Source organism: Vanessa tameamea, chromosome 25 (genome assembly GCF_037043105.1).
Source record: "Vanessa tameamea isolate UH-Manoa-2023 chromosome 25, ilVanTame1 primary haplotype, whole genome shotgun sequence".
NCBI lineage: Eukaryota > Metazoa > Arthropoda > Insecta > Lepidoptera > Nymphalidae > Vanessa > Vanessa tameamea.
The window spans coordinates 8,526,139-8,543,693 of record NC_087333.1 but is presented as its reverse complement, the minus strand read 5'-3'; the positions used below and the strand labels follow the sequence as shown (position 1 = coordinate 8,543,693).

The following is a 17,555-nucleotide window of genomic DNA, read 5'->3' as shown; positions in this document are numbered from 1 at the left end:
CTTTTCGTAAATAAAATTAATAAAAGAAGCATTCAAAACGATATTTTTATCTCTTTCGTTTTTGAGACTAATCAATACTAATTCATGGCATTCTATTGCCAATCGGGTATTCGATTCTAAATTTTTGTTGAGCAAAATAGTATATAATTAGTAATTCATGTTACACGTGTCATAAAATTTAAGTTACTCATAAAGCTTAATATAATTTTCAGGAAGCCACAGCGATGAACCCCGACATGACAGTCGAAAAGATCGAAATCCAGCAACAGAGCACGCAGCCCTAACTCACGACCGACCGCCATCTTGCGAGTGACGACAATTGAGTCCAAGATGGCGTCCACACACGTGTCAAAAATGCCTTCTGTACCATGACAATGTAATCCGCTTAAGACTGCACGATCTATCGTCCGACGTCTCGCTTGCGATGTACCGTCGGACGATTTATCGTGCGAGTCAGGCTTTCGGTGTTATAATGTAGCCAAGATGGCGTCCTTTGTTTATAATTGTATGTATATGGAGGTTACATACGTATAGGTTTAAGTGACGTCACTGAAAATATTAATTAAATAAGGTGTAGTCGATTAATCGTTGGATTGATCGATTTTTTTATATGTCGATGTTGTGTCGAAACGCACTTACGATTATTTTTTATTCAAGTTATAACTATGCAATGGAAATTGTATGTAAAAATATTGTAAGTTACAATGCAGCATTTTTTTCAAAGTTTTTACCAACTTCGAACGAAGGGGGTTCTATTATTAAGCTTAGGCTAAGCGATACAGACTACTGGGCTTTTAGTACGAGTAAATGTTGCCATAGTGGAAAAAAAGTGTTCGTGTATTTCGAAGGGTAATTCTTCTAAAGTTTTTGATATTAGCTTTAAACATGTCACACGACTTAGACCACCGTTATTTAGAATAAAAAGTAAAAATATTTTTCTCTCTAAAATCTCAAACGACCAGATTGTAGCGCGGGACTAATTTAAAGAAAAAAAAAAAAAAAACTCGATTGTCAATTCAAACCAATTCCGCGTAAAAAAACATTGACATATAATTTGTTTCTTTATTATTCATATTACCGGATTTTTTTTTTTTTTTTAATTATAATTTAAACACTGTATGAGGTATTTAATTTGTTTTTCTTTTTTTTATATATAATATAATATAAATTATAAGAGCATATTATATGTCTATGTGAGTTGTTATACATGTTAAAATGAAATTGATTAAAATATTGGCGGGAATGTTGGGTTTGTATGTGCAATCGGGACCTAAATAATTAAAAAATTATAAAATATAATTATTTACGACATGTTGCTATAACTATTTCTAATATTACACCATTTAGGTGCTATTTAGTAATGTAATTCTATGTCTTGTGTGTTAGTGCCGTATTTTTTTAAATATTTAAAGCTGGCAACGGGGATACTTGGCTTTTCTTAAAGCGGCTTGTGCAATGTAACCATAAAATTATAGATTTGTTACTGGTTCTTCTACAAAAACTATATATACGTACTGTTGGAAAATTGACCGTATGGACATACGTACATACTTACAACAAGTCATTCAAAGATCATATAAAGTATCAATTAAAATTTTAAACATTTTTTTGTAATTGTTTTGTTGCCTGTACTTTAATTAATTTTCTGCGTTTAATCTACAAGCAGCACCATGCAGCTAGTCTATAATATTAGTCGGTTACGTTGAAGCTGAACAGCTTACAGTGACGTTAAGGGTCTTCACAATTATTACTAAGGCCAGGCGAGCATTTCGTTGTAATCACAAGCACAAAACTTATTTATTATGCGATTCGTCATTTCGTCTCAAAACATTTTAAGCTACGTCTAAATGTTCTCTTAAAAGTCGATCGTATAATATACATATATAAATATATAATTCATCGCATCAACATTTTTTTTATATATCCGGTACATTCCAATATACCTGGTTTATTTCAATTTAGAAATAAAATCCCATAGATTATTTTTATTTTATTTTTTTCCTCTAAAATAAGAGTGTGTGTATTATCTGTGGGCTCAGAATCATAAACAGTAGATTTTTTAATAAACACGTAGGAATTATTTATGTAGTATTTATTATATAGATGTCATTTTTATTATAAAATAAAAATGTACAATTAATTTAAAACATTAGACTCGATACAGTGTAGATTGCATGTTACGTTTTACATTTTTAATATTTTTAATCTGTAGCCGCCCACAGACTAAACTAAGACACTGATGTACAATTATAATTAATATATTTCTTACGCTAGATGTAACTTTTTGTATTACATTTAAGTTTAAATCTGATTGTGAATCAGAATGATGTGTAATTTCTCTTACTATTATTATTATTTTTTTAATTATATGACATTATATTTTATTGTGAGTTCTTTATACGCGTATCGATGGTTTAAAATAATTATATTAAAATTCTCAGTGCGAATTTAACAATTGTAAGTACAGTCAGCAGCAAAATACATCTGATATCACATTTTGTGATTATTTTTACTTTTTTTGGTAGTAGGAGTATTTGTCTTAATTAATTCTATAGCTTATAAACATTTCATTGTATAAATGTAAATTGTCAATTTTGATACATAACTATCAGATAACGTTCCTACTATCAATGAAAAGTGTTTTTATGTCGACTGTACGTAACACGTCTTGCGTTATAATTTTATATTTATTGAAGATGTTTATTTTTGTAAGAGTCCCCAGCTCCGTATTATTTGATATTTAACGAAGTTATGAAGTAACAGATATTACAATAAAGATGCTTTGTTTTTATGAGACTTTTATTTCAAAAGATTAACACTCACTCGGGCAAATCTAGATAACACTAGTTCTTTGATTCGTTTATATTTATAGTTTACCTTCAATAATCATACATTGGTTCAATAAAATAATTGTCAATATTAAAGACTAGAAATGAACTTTGCTCTTAACAAAATAATGCTTGAACTATCATTAACCTTAAAGAATAAAGTTTAATTTATTAAAACTATGTATTAATTATTTAATTTACTATGTAATGTGGCAACCTGTACAAAGGAGTGGCATTGTGTTTAAAACAAGCAACAAGGATCCTACTAGAATAGACTTATATTGAAGTATGATTTTATCCGAAGATGTCCCCAATGTTCTTGACTATTCCGTCCGTGTTCCTGTACTTGATGCCGCTCTTCCCCAGGCCGTACGGAAACTTCCCGCCCGTCTGCAGGAAGTACTGTCCGCGGGCATCAGGCTTGGCTCCGTAACCCATGTAGCTAGAAGTTTATTACTCTTTGGTTATATTCATTACCAGATTTAAAGGGGGGGGGGGGTTTAAATGTCAGGTTTTGAAAGAATCATGTAACTGGCGGCTTAATAAGTTTCCCATACCTAATTTCGTTCAAACAGTTTCCGCTCTTGAACGCGTCCCAGTCCTTGCACTTGACCGCGGGGAAGGCGTCCCTGGTGACCACGGACTCGCCGAACATCTGCCACGCGCGAGAGTGTGAGCACGTCTGCAGCAGGCAGTTCGGCTGCAAGGTGCCGCTGTTTGGGAAGTAGTCCGCGTGACCTGGATGTCATATTAATTTTTAAACACGATACTATCAAATGTAATGCTATCATGCTTTTGGGATATCGAAAATACGATATTTCTGTCTGTCACTAAGTATTTTCTAAATCGTGTCCATATTCATGATTGATTGATGAATTGATTCTAATTTAAAGAATCGATCAAAATCGAAATTAAAATATATTTTTTTCAAGTAGGCTTTTACAAGCACTTTTGAATCGTCATTTAACAAACTACTTATATTAAGTCAAGTTACCACCGTTTCGGAATGCAGATTCTACCGAGAAGAACCGGCAAGAAACTCAGCAGTTACTACTTTTTAACATTTAAAAGTACAAAGTCATGTTAGTTAAATACAATTACATATGTGTATAATAATAATAATAATAAACTTTTATTTCGAGACTAGCCTATATATTTCGGTCGATTCGGTGAACAGAACTGTGCAAAGTTAAATACAAATCATTTACATTCCAAACAATCTGGCCGTCTTCAACATCTTCGAAGATAGATCTTGTCTATGGAAATATTGGCTATTTCTACAAGATGAATGTTAAATAATATAGGCAGTCAGATGGGCAAATGGGCCACCCGATGGTCAGTAGTCACCACCGCCCAAAGGCATTGGCATTGTAAGAAATATTAACCATTAATCATCGACAACTCGCCACCAGCCCCAAGGTCCCCAGCATAGTTTTGATAGTCGACAATATTTGAAACGAGGCAAAATTAACTTACCAACTATATCTTTAATTCCATACACGCCGGCATCGGTGTGTATGACGTCCACGAAGGCCGCGTCAGTGTGTATCAGCCGGCAGTCCGGTTCGACGTGGCTGAAGCAAGGCCCAGCCGGGTCCAGGCCGGAGATCCTACCGACCAGCTTCCCGGTCAATTCGTTGAAGGTTTTCCCAGCGAACCCGGATATGTGTGCTCCCAGGCTGTGCCCGATTATGTGGATTTTTGCCGGGTCTTGACCCTCTGAAAGACGATTTATATTGTGCATATTTTTATAACATAAACACGAATCAGTCGGCAGAGGTTCTCTGCCATGTATCATAAGCTACAAGCTCCAAAACGCCGCGCATATTCTTATGTAGTTATATTGATTAAGTCGTTTTTTTAGTTTTTTTTTATGATATATGTAGGCCCACAAGCAAATGGGCAACCACCACCCATAGAGCCATATTAATCCTTTCTTACATCGCCAATGCACCACCAACCTTGGGAACAAAGATGTTATGTCCCTTCTTCCTATAGGGCACCTAACTAGGCAGACTTGCAGAAAGCCCTACCAAGTTAGGCAATCCAAAAAAAGTTTTCTTATTAGTAAAGTTTACACGGTAATAATATTGTGATGATTTAATCCCATCTAGAAATGATTACTGCGAAAAAAACTTATTTTCAAAATTAACAAATAAAACTATTACACACGAATTCCAACAAGAAAATATTTTAAGATCCAAAACATTTTATATCTTAAGTTTTTATTTAAAGAACAGATACTATACAAAACCTATCGTCATAGCAATTTCACATGTAGTTACAAAGTAGGTATAAACAACATAATTACCTGATAGTCACGCATTCAACATCATTAATCAAGACATTTCTAAGGTTCTTTTCAAAACTAACAACATATTAATGTATAACTATTTATCTACAAATAGTATTAATTGCTATAACTATTTAAAACAAGTCGCATTTACTATTTAAAAAAATAGCGTCGTCTATTTGATAAACATCGTTAAAGACAAATCTTAGACAAGGAAAGAATCTTATATATTAATAACGGAAGCCGATTTTTGTCCCAGTGATTATGGGACGATAGCTGCACATAATAAAATCTATTATGGTCTCATTTTGCAGATAAAATAAAGAGGATTCTTGATTGCAATTTACTAAATTGTTACGATTTAACAAATAATTAATTTTAGAGAGCGAAAAAAAGTTTCTGGTCGGTTAGAGAACGGTACTACGGCTGTATAAGAATAAAATGAAAAACGTAAACAAAATTAAAGTAAATTGTTATAGACAAACTCCAATTCTAACTAACTAATGTATACTATTTGACATTAAAATTTAATTTAAAAGTTTTCATAATTTTGGCGCCAAATGTACATGAAATAATGAAATGAAATGAATTTACAATGAAATGAAATCAAAACAAAACCTGCCATAGGTTTCGAAATTCCTAAAAAATCTTTTGAATAAACGCGAAGTTTCTCGGGAGATCCATTAGTATTAATATTAATTTTACTTTGGAAATAGGCATCGATATTATTGATTTATTTGCCAGAAACTTTTAGCAGTTTGGGTTCGTGCGTAGAATGTACATTTAATTTGAAAACAAAAAAAATATATTACTTTTGTCAAGATAGTATACGTTAAATTTATTTTTATTACATCATTTAGAACAGGCTTTCTTTCATCAAAAATTGATGCAGCGTGAACCAGCGAAATAAAATCCGATGATCATGTCTACCAGCAGTCAGATTCCTTAACATGTCAGATCTGGTAATTTATTTTATATACTATTTCCGTATTGTAGTCATTACGTCATTCCTTGCACGTACTCGTAGTATTAATAAATATCGAATTAATTATGCAAACGGAGACGCCAAGTTAGTTTAATTAAAATGACACACATTATCTCTTCCAACTTCCTCTGCTTGATAGCTCACTCAAGTCGATTCCTTTTCGTTTTCAAAATGACATTTTCTTTGCAGCTATTTGCAGCGACTACTGCGCGACTGCCGAAAAAAGGAGTGTTGTGCTCTTAGTTTCTAATAATTCCACTTTAATTGAAGGGCTCCAAATCTGTTGTTTGCCATTAATTAAAATTAAAATTAGTTTTCGATGTGTTGTATGGGATGTCGTTAGAATCCTGATCTCATCCCGAGTGACAATGTCTTGGTGTGTGGCAGAGAAGTCGTGTTTTTAATATGAATAAGGTTCTTTCTAGTAAAATATATCCAATATTTTGAAAAATTACATATTTTTTTTACATAATAATTCTGAGTTGAAAAATATGAATACCTATGCTTATTTTGAAATCTGTATATGTATCTGTACCACGTTTACCTAAATAAATACTTATATAACTATTGTAAATTACACTGAATTTTCATGTGCTTTATTTTTGTTTAGTCTATCAACCTGAAGGACTCGAACGATGATGATCGGCGTTGTTGAAAAACATCGTTACAATATCTGCATGTGTCGGATGGAAAAACATCTTGCTTAAACATCAACCCAAAGCAAAGTAGTTCCGTGGTGAAATATGCTTCAACATTCTGGCTAATAAATAAGGTTATGTAAGAATTGGTGTCAGGAATATGTCAAACTAAAAGTATTAATTTTCTTTGGGAAAATCTTAGTCTTCGAGTTGTTTTGATTTGATTAGTTCCTATACCTTCAATATAAATGTATTTATATTATTCCACAGCACGCCAGAGGTTACGCCAATGTGGTATGCTAAATTTAAGCAAGGTCTGTGCGGAATAGCTTAAGAGTACTATTACATACAGTGTATTCAGAGATAAATAAGACTACGAATTAAGTAAGTGATCTTAAGAGAATGGGAAACAATTATAATTAATTCAGTAACCGTTACTTATACGACAGAAGTTGAATTGTACTTACGATATACCATGGAAGCTAAGACTGCTCCAAGCTTTTGTCCCATGAAGCGCACGTAAGTCGTGGAGCGCAGGTACAGCCAGCGGATCAGTGAACTGCCGTCCAGTGCTATGGAACTGACGTGGCCTGCAGGAGAAAGATACCTTCATTGTTGATTATGTGTTATTTTATTTTCAGTAGGACAACCAACAGTAGATACAATATAACATTGAAAATAATAAAAATTACATTTCAAAATTATCATGGCAAATGAATTATACTATTTACTAACATTTATTGTTTCCAAACTTTTTTAATTTGACAAACTAAATGAGGGAAGCGATTTCGTATGTAGTTTCTTATAAACGTTACATCACAGTATCAGAAAAAGCCATTTAATCTTGTATTCCAACTACTTTTAGCGATCTATGTTCTCTAGTCAATGAGAAGTGAATTCCAAGGTCTCAGTGACTCCGGCAGAACATCAGCATGACAGAGTGAAACAGGAAAAAGAAACATCATTTAAATTTATTTTGTATAATATCCAGTAGTGCGATTCTGTAAAAACCACGGTCGGATTCGAATTCCTATCCATATTTGAACTCACTTGTACGTGACCTACATTCAAAAAATATTTAGTTATTCCGTAACAACATGTCATATAATGTGCATTTATTGTCAGTTATCACCTTATTGGCGGTTGGAAATTGTAAACGACATTTAGATTGTGAAAATAAAACCGCTGAATTTATCGCGCCGGTATTTCTTTTCTGACCCATTGGTAGTATTTACTTACGCTATGAATATATTGAATACATAAATTAGATTTATAGTAGAAAGATAAGGGCGCCAGTGTCGTAAAGTTCGTCAATTATAGTGGCCAATTGACTGGCGTTGTAAGTATTCACTATTGCATTAACAGCCTGTAAATATCCCACTGCTGGGCTAAGGCCTCCTCTCCTTTTTGAGGAAAAGGTTTTGAGCAAACTCCACCACGCTGCTCCAATGCGGGTTAGTGGATACACATGTGGCTGAATTTCGTTGAAATTAGACACATGCAGGTTTCCTCGCGATGTTTTCCTTCGCCGCCGAGCACGAGATTAATTATAAACACAAATTAAGCACATGAAAATTCAGTGGTGCTTGCCTGGGTTTGAACCCGAAATCATCGGTTAAGATGGACGCGTTCTAACCTCTAGGCCATCTCGGCTGTTAAGTATTCACTATATATCAACCAACATCCAGTTCTACCGCTAACTAATTAATAAAAGATATGTTATTATCGAGCAAAACTTTTTGTCAATTGCATTAATAATAAGTAGCAAAGCTGATGATGTCGTCTTGAACGATTTCAAGGGAGACCAGCCAACTGCGCAGGTCATATTAAAGTTCACAAGTGTGTCAAAGTCAAACGAAGTCGAACTTTATGAATCTCAAACAAACCATTCATGATTAATATTAAAATAAATAATCGTTATTCAGAGTACAGTACTCTTCATTTCCTTACTCTTAATCGGGACTCCGTCACGTCTGAGGATATGACAGGACCAATCACTAACTTTAACTAACCTCCTGACTCAAACCAGGATTGGAGCAAGTAACTACAAGACCTTCCCTAATATGTAACCTATCTATAAGATTTCTAATAAAAGTCACGACGTCATCCAGCCTCAGATCAATACTATAATTGAATCACGCGATCTGTAAATATGTTGAGAAACGAATTGTTATTCTTTCCGCGATTTCTTATGTAATCAATGACTGAGTTATCTGAATTGGTGACTCTAATAATTCCAACGATCGTGCGTTAAGATTTATTTATGAAACAGGATTCAACGACAAAAACAGAAACAAAAAGAAAATTAAACGCAAGAGCGTTTCTTTGACTTTAAAGTCAAAATCAAAATATACCTACTTTATTCAAGTAGGCTTTTACAAGGACTTTTGAATCGTCATTTAACAAACTATATTAAGTGAAGCTACCATCGGTTCGGAAAGCAGATTCTACTGAGAAGAACCGGCAAGAAACTCAGTAGTTACTCTTTTTCAACATCCAAAAATACAGTCATGTTAGTTAAATACAATTATATAAGTATGTCATGTCTCCTGCCTGGAAGTCAACAAGCATTAACTCCACGATTTTTTATCATCAATATAATCTTGTATCGAATAATATGCCTTCTTTACCAATGTATTTTTTACAAATGATTTGAATCTATGAAACGGCAAAGTTAAAAATGGCTGCGGAATTTTATTATATTATATAAGTATTTAAAAAAAATCAAATATTTTAATTATGTTAATTGAATTTTTTATTTTTACTAATTTATCGTGTCAGAAATTCATAATACTGTGAATTAAATATTAAATTATGCAAGATTCTCTGTAATTCCATTATTACATTACATTACTATATTATTGTTTTCCGGTTTAATAAATAAGTGTAATTAAATTGATAATGAAAAACATCTTAGCTGCGGTTGTCGCTCGGTAATTCTGTAAGGAGTAATAATTAATATATTATTTCAGCGGTGGTGACCACTTTTCTTAAGATGGCTCATTTCTTCCTTTATACTGGTTTCGTACATCCCTTAGTTGTTACATTATTAAAATTTTTGTTGTGCGGCTCTTATACATCTGTTATTGTGTGTGTCATATAACTTTTTATATAAACAGTTATGGCGACGTGATCACCGCACCCATAGGTAAGAAATATTCCATTCTTTAAATCGTCGATACGCCACCAACGTAGGGAACTGTTGTGTTCCTTGTGCCTGTAGTTCCACTGACTCATTCACCCTTCTAAACTTACTACTAAGTATTGTTGATAATGTCTGATGAGAGGGTGGACCCAGACGGACTAGCACAGAGCCCCACGCCAAGTGAAAGTCGTAATCTTGTTCTATATCTTATGATTAAGCTTAAACTAAGCTAAACTTGGCCTCGACATTGACGACGATCAACGAAATAGGCTGCACGATTCGTATAAAAAAAATACCAAAAAAAAGCCTTGCAATGATTACTAGCCGTACGTGTATACTTACTGTAAAGCTTTATTTAAGGGTTATTGTCAATCATCTTTTTTTTACTAGCTTGGTGGAATAATATCAAAAATTTCTCCCGGGAAGGAGCGGAGCCTATTCTGCCATTGGAACAGGCTGTATTTTATTCCTTATTTATATAGTTAACAAATTGTATAAAAATGTGTGCAATGCATTATTGGGTGCGAATTAAAAGTTGCTATATTAAATACAGTGACACATTCTTGAAATAACTTAATGTTATAAATATATCATATAAGTAGTACGTAGTAAAATTGTCTATGTCTAATCATCATTGTCTCTGATTATTTAGTGTAAGGATTATTAACATTAAGACTTTAACTGTATACAAATAAAAAATAATAATAGGCAGTAAGTATACTCGTCAGCAAGCTATGTTAGGGCAATGCCGAGGGACTCTGTAGTAAAAATCTTTATAGAGAGAATAAGAACTCAATAGTGATAATTATACACTTACCATTTTCAATAAATGAGCGACTGATTTCCGTGAAGCTTTCTTTAGTGGGATCGTCCGTGAACCCGTGCACAAAGATGATTAGCTTGTCATCAGGTTCGAAGCTCCGAGCCTGACGCAGCGTTTCCGCCGCCACTGTTATATTGATGATCGTTGTATTTGCCCTGGTGTATTATTATTAATATTTTAGTTATTCCTGACAACTCTGCTTGGAGCCGGCATTCACGTCATACTCGCGATACCAAACCAAGTGGGCAGACACTATATTAAAAACCTACAGCTTTAACGAAATTCCCGTTCTCAAGGAATTTGCGCACAATTCGCCATGTGTACTATAACGGCCTTCTGCATATTTACATAAAAAAATAAAAAGATCAATATCTTTGGAACCCAATGGTTCAAAATTAATGCATTTGTTTGGTTATGTAGCCAATTATAGAATTATTGGGACCTTAAAATTATTTGTATTATTTCGTTAAAAATAACCAAATGACTGATTATTTTTTAAGGAATATAAACACCGATTTATAATCTGTACTATCAGTGTTAGTGTTACCAATGATTAAAATACTTTCATAATGTATCAAACTTAGTTTTTGGTCTTCGTGATTCACGGGTATTTACTAATACAAAATTTTATTTATCTTTATTTCATCTAGGAGTTTAGGCGTCGAATAAATATCTTGCCTCTTATAAATACACAAGCCGTAATTAAATTAAATAAATTCCCAGAAATGGAGCAAATTGAAAACAATTGAAATTACACTAACTCATTTATATATTGTTACAAGACAAATTATATAATTTATCAATGTTGTTTTAAGTATATACTTTTATTCGACTTAAAGAATTGTCTGAATGTTGCAAGTTCAAAATATATTTAATGTAACATTTAATAATTTCTAGCTTGTACGCGTGATATTAGCCGTGTTAAGCATTAATGCTCCTAGACCGCAAGCCGTACTTTGTCTATTCCATTCTCAGTAAATGGACTATCAAATGTAAATATTATAAAAACGGAATTGTGCTTCTGCTCTAAATGCATTTAATGAATTAAACGAACCCTTGTGTAAATGGTATACAGCTAAAGGTCGTTACACATCTAGGCGAGAAATATATGGACATCTAAATTACTTGGTTTTGTAGTAAAGGATAAGGCTGTTCAGGTCTGGTTCATTCTCCCCCTGCAACTGCTCATACGAAACCCCCAGTAATTTCTTAACGTGCTTACCTGGAACAAAACAAAGTTATTAATAACGATATAAAAATATTATGAAAAAAAAAACACGGCGAATTTCAATGATACGTGCGAGGTACTTATTCAAATAAACTTACATTGTGACGATCCTACATAGGCGATGGTTTCGTCAATCGGTTGTTTGGCAGTCTGGATTTCCTTTTGAATTCCCTGGCCGAGGAAGTCAACGATGTTTGTGTCATTCCTGGTCTTCTCATCAGCCGCCGCGTACATCAGGAAAGAGGAGAGCAAGAACGAGAAGATACCCCTCATCTCGCCAGCACTCTAGCGAAGTTAATTTATTATGTTAGTTTGTTTTGCAAAGTAGGAAAATACACCACAACTTGGTAAATATCATCAGAAGTAATATTCTGAAAGACCTCATTTAGTATGTCACTCGTGAAATGTTTATAAAGCGATTTAGTGACTTCTTTTCACATGCACTCAGTCACGGCCTAATCTCTGAAAAGGTATTATAATAGCTCAAATATTACCACTTTAAGCGGCACTGTCACCATAGCGTGACCGCGTGCATGTGAAACGGCACTTACGGTGACATGCTATGTTTTCGCCGACATCTTTTAAACGTTATAGTTATTGATACTGTAGTATAATACTTTCCGACATTTAACGATCGTTTTTTGAAGTGAGTTTCGATGTTCTAACAATTGGTATTCTAGTTGACCCATGTCCTGGATAGTCGAGTTTGTGCGACTAATTAAACTGTCACATCAAAATGAACTGTGTAATTACTCATATTAGGTTATACGCACTGACAAACCACAGCACATAAGATCTTTTAATGGCAAAACGTTTAGAGAAAACAAATGCCTTCCGCTGATGAACGAAAGTCAGCCATAGAACGCCAACCATACCGTTCTTGGGCTTCCCACATCCATTTAGTACCATATTTTTTAAACAGTCAGTCCGCCTCGCCACAGATGAATTCTTATGAACTTCTGCTGTTTCATAATAATATTCAGTTCCAGTAAAATAGTTATATTAATAAGCTAGTGTAGTTGCATGTAATATGTATTTATAACTAGTTTGTCCGGGTATCTATTTCTTATCTGTGCCGTGCATCAGATCAGACGATCAGTAAATATCAATTATATTACTAAGAGCAAATATATATAATCATTTATTTGATGGATATTATGAATGTCATTTTTGTGTACAAAGTTAATCGTCGAAAATACATCGTCCACAAGCAAGTGTATTCCAACTATGGGATCTCAGATGACATCTCCTTGTGCATATAACTACTGGCATACTTCACATCACAGCCAGACAATCCTGCACTAATCAATCCCATCTGGAGAGACATTTATTCATACTTGAAGATAATATTGGCTGAATTTTGTACATTTACGTTGAATGTTTTTAATAAACAACGAAAGTAAAAAAGGTGTAAAGTGGTGGACTAAAACTTCCTCTCCTCTTGTTGAGAACTTTTTTTAATCCAGACGTTGCTCTAATGTGTAAAGCCAGTTTCTTAAAGATGTCTTCCCGCACCGTTCAGCTTGAAATGATTTTAAACCCGAATTACACAAGTGACAAACTCAGTAGCGCTTGGGTTAGAGCCAGTTGTATATTGTTGGTTAATATTCACGAGAACCGCTGTGTGAACGTGGCTACTACAAATGTGATAATTCATTATTTTTTCCAATTAATTTCCGAATTAAATTTATTACTGATTACAATATTTGTACGATAATAGTAACACTTGCGTTAAAGCTGTATCTTAAAAAAAAAACAATATTGTGCTAAAACAGTACAGAAAAACAAAAAACAAGCGTGCTGTTATCGATGTACTCGTAAATTTAACATCGAAGTGCAAGAACACGAACACACACAGAACTCACATCATTGTAAACATTGTTATACATGTTTTGAAAAAATTGGCCGGTCACCTCGTCCATTGCTAGAAATTGAAAAATAAACATTTAGTATTTTTAATATATATACAGATATGAGATGACAGATGATTTTGACCACTATGGTCGATCTTAACGGAGGCTTTGCGCTAGAGTTATTTTAACGCAAAATTTTATGCAAAAACACATCGGTAACATTTCTCACGCTCATTTGCTCATGCTCATTCGATGAAACGATAACACGAAAGTCACAGAGATTTCAAAGACGAGAGCAAAGGCTTTACGCATTTTCCGAGGCACGGGATTAAGTATTAAGAATCCCTACAACCAATTCCCGGTACCAAGAATTATTTGACAGAGCAACCCAATAACTTTTTAGGGTTTGTTATTTGACATTTGCATAGGATCCTAGGATCCTAGTGTATTTTTAAATTACTAATTTATGTTATTTTAAAAACATCTAGTAGTTTTTGTTTTTTCCAGATTAGTGACGCATCGGTGATGTAAGGCCTGATTATTTCTCACAGTGCCAATGTCTACGGGCGGTGGTGACCACTTACCATCATTTTTCGTCATAGTGCTATATAAAAAAAAGGGTTACTCTATTGTAACAAACAGACGATGTGAAGCTTTTTATATAAAAATAGGATGTCGGTATATCTCTTCATAAGAGATTAATGGACTTCCATACTGTGTACACGATCTCTATGAAAGTTTACGCCTATGCAGCATCTGCAGCACTTCAACACTCATACAGAGATCACTCAAGGCAACGTGTAGGAGGTTTTGGTGATCCTAACTTGTTTGTTTATTTATCTATCTCGTTTCAACTGCTCGAACCGACTATAAACCGATCATAACATTTTGCATACGCTTTGTAAGGAGTCTAGAAAAATCCATTGGTAACTTATAACCTCATTGCTACACACGTGAGCGAAACCACGAACGGAAACTAGTATACTATAAGCCTTGTAATGAATTACATTGCAGTAAATGAGATAAGCATTACATTACACCGCGACACGCCGACAATTTCCTATGTATCATTACACCGCTATAAATAATTACTAAATAATTAATGTTATTATCTTAGGACTGTAATTAATTACACATTTAAATATGTTTACTTCGTGACACAATACATAAGGGAAAACGAGCGATGGGAGAATGTTTGAAACTTGTTGGGAGCAGAGATGTCCGCAGTCCGCTGATGTCTCGGCATCTGAGTCACACTTTAATCTTAAACGATTGTGATTGTGATTGTGCACGGGTAAGCTCAGTTGATTTTTTATGCATTTTATTTATATTTAAAATGCATCTCGTGCTCGGCGCTGGGAATTATATTATTGAGTTTACACGTGTCGATTGAGAATTTGGTATGTGTAACCATTAGAGCAGCGTTATGGAATAGGCTTCAAGCCATCCCCTCAAATGCAGAGGTGCTGTTATCACAGCGATGGGACATTTAGTTTTTCTTTACAGAATTTGTTACCTATGAGTAGTCGCTCTCAAAATATGATTGAAATATATTTGTAGATATCTTTGGAGTTAGACAATGATGAACCGGGTACCAATGACCAGCTATCTAGACAACACGAGGGATAGAAGCCATAACTGTGGCACCGATATGGTGGGGTACTAAGGGGTAAGCACTAGCGCCGGTACTGAGATAAGTACACCCTTCGTAAATGAGGTCTAGGATAAAAAGAAGGGCAGACTTGTTCTATATAATAAGTTCTCGAGGTACCGCCGTAAAGGTCTCGCGGGACAAGGTAAACGGGTTCAAAACTGTCAAAGGAAATTGATAATTACGATAACATTTCATATATTCATGGTGAAATAACAAAGGAAGCCATAAAAAAAAACAATAAAAAATACTCGTCACATGTGTTTAGTTTTATGGGTTTTATAAATTGAATAGAATTGATAGTTAAGACATATGTACTCATAAATAAATAAAGGAGGGACTAAAGGAGGGGGAGGGGATGAAATTTAGATTCAACAGGTGTTTACATCAACTATTAAAAAACATTTACATTAAATTCAGAAAAAAATATATGCAAAATATAACAAATTGTGTGTACTTAAAAACACGCGAGAAGTTCTACTTAATAGAAAACCAAAGAACTTTTTCTACATCGACTCGGCCGGGAATCGAACCTCGGAGCGGCGTACCCATGAAAACCGGTGTACACACAACTCGACCACGGAGTTCATGAATATGTATGTATGTTCATATATATGTACATCTCTCTAATATTTGCTCTTCTAATATATTGTAAATCACCACTACGAGTTTCGTTGTTGAATACTGAATGTAGAAATCATTATTATCTATACTATATTTTCTTTTTCAAGTACAGCAAGAGTTAACTACGCTGCCCTAGTGGGTAGGACACGTGGATATTAATCGTAGGTCACGAGTTCAAGTTCAGACTCGGCTGCAAAGGTAAACAGTGTGAGTAATGAGTAACCTACATGTGTACGATGAAATAATGAGAAGTGAAAGTCGATTGTTCGATTTTGATCCTTATTCTAGAAAGTAAAATTTAAACCTTTTTTCGATTTATAAAAACGTATAATTGCGAAACATATTATCTTTTTAAAATAAAAGCTTGTAAAATATATTTTTGCACGGTTGTTAGTTCTGTCGTTTGAGCAATTATAAAATTAAATTAGAATAAGGATAATATGATGAAATTTGGTGTAAATCCAGCTTGAACCCAAATGAAGGACACGTGACGAACAACCCCTAAACTCGAGTGCAGCCGCTGGCGACAACATGTATTTATATATTTACTTTGACGCGACAGTAGAATATATTCATATTTATTAATATTTACGCTAGATATTAGAATCTGAAATGGTAACAGTTTTTTTGATAAAAGTATTTTCTATGACACTATATTTTGTAAATCTAAATTTACTGAATGTGTTTGCTGCCAAAATTGCTAATATTGCGTTATAAATATTACAATTATTGATTATTTATTTCTATTAAATACGTAAGCATATAACACAGGGTTAAGAGATCAGATAAAATGACATTATCTTTAAAAAAGAGAGATACAAATTTAATTACGTAAACATATACATTATATATGAGATAAATATATAATCATGAGACCTGAAAGATATATTGAGCGAGAATCAAACACACTATCATTAAACAGGTATGTTGTTGCAGGAAAGCATATATATATATATGTGCTTTCTTATATATTGTGTCCTATAGTTATTTAAAGAAATTTTAGAATACATAAATATTTTAGTATAATATTATATATTTAATTGTAAACGACAAATTTATTTTAAGAAAATAAAAATTACCATTGATGTTCAACATCGCATCGGTTCGAATCAGTGGTTTAGACACGATAAATAATCTAACTCAATGCTTCTATATTCAATATAGACTTTGATTAGAATTACAAAACACAGATAACTTAAATTATATAGCTCTCTCGTAAAAAAGTTCGTAATGAAAATTATGTTGTGAACACGTGTTAAAGTTTACAATATTACACATTAAACGTCCTGCTGGATAAAGATGCTGTCAAAATTGCTTTATTACTAATGAAGATAATTAAAAAAAAACAAAAAAATATACATTAGGTATAATTAGACTAAGGTATAAATATATTGTGCCGCAAAAAATCTTACCTTTTAATTTAAATAAAAAAAAAAAACTACACTAACACGGACACGGTACTAAGTACTTGTAGTACTACTTCAGTA

General features: G+C 33.5%; 2 protein-coding genes across 6 annotated transcripts in view; one reads left to right on the top strand and one right to left on the bottom strand.

Moving 5' to 3' along the window:
• The window catches only part of LOC113392865 (protein 4.1 homolog), a 72,753-nt gene extending 69,964 nt beyond the window's left edge, over window positions 1-2,789 (top strand). For all 5 annotated transcript variants that reach the window (XM_026629466.2, XM_026629464.2, XM_026629461.2 and 2 more), the window contains one exon: window positions 213-2,789. In XM_026629466.2, the coding sequence (XP_026485251.2) occupies window positions 213-284 (72 nt within the window). In that variant the 3' untranslated portion in view covers window positions 285-2,789. The remainder of the gene's footprint in view (window positions 1-212) is intronic.
• LOC113392874 (phospholipase A1 VesT1.02-like) lies at window positions 1,157-17,555 on the bottom strand. The gene is made up of 8 exons (XM_026629478.2): window positions 17,481-17,555; window positions 12,039-12,225; window positions 11,838-11,934; window positions 10,707-10,867; window positions 7,212-7,334; window positions 4,305-4,547; window positions 3,386-3,566; window positions 1,157-3,270 (listed from the first exon to the last, which is right to left on the bottom strand). The coding sequence occupies exons 2-8, from the start codon at window positions 12,211-12,213 to the stop codon at window positions 3,123-3,125; spliced, it is 1,128 nt and encodes a 375-aa protein (XP_026485263.1). The 5' UTR covers window positions 12,214-12,225; window positions 17,481-17,555; the 3' UTR covers window positions 1,157-3,122.

Excerpts from the sequence above, each read along its gene's own strand:
- LOC113392874 (XM_026629478.2), bottom strand. The coding sequence starts at position 12,213 with ATGAGGGGTATCTTCTCGTTCTTGCTCTCCTCTTTCCTGATGTACGCG. Across the intron at positions 10,868-11,837 it reads ATCCTTTACTACAAAACCAA|GGCAAATACAACGATCATCA; the intron begins GTAATTTAGATG and ends ATAATACACCAG. Across the intron at positions 4,548-7,211 it reads CTTAGCTTCCATGGTATATC|AGGGTCAAGACCCGGCAAAA; the intron begins GTAAGTACAATT and ends ATCGTCTTTCAG.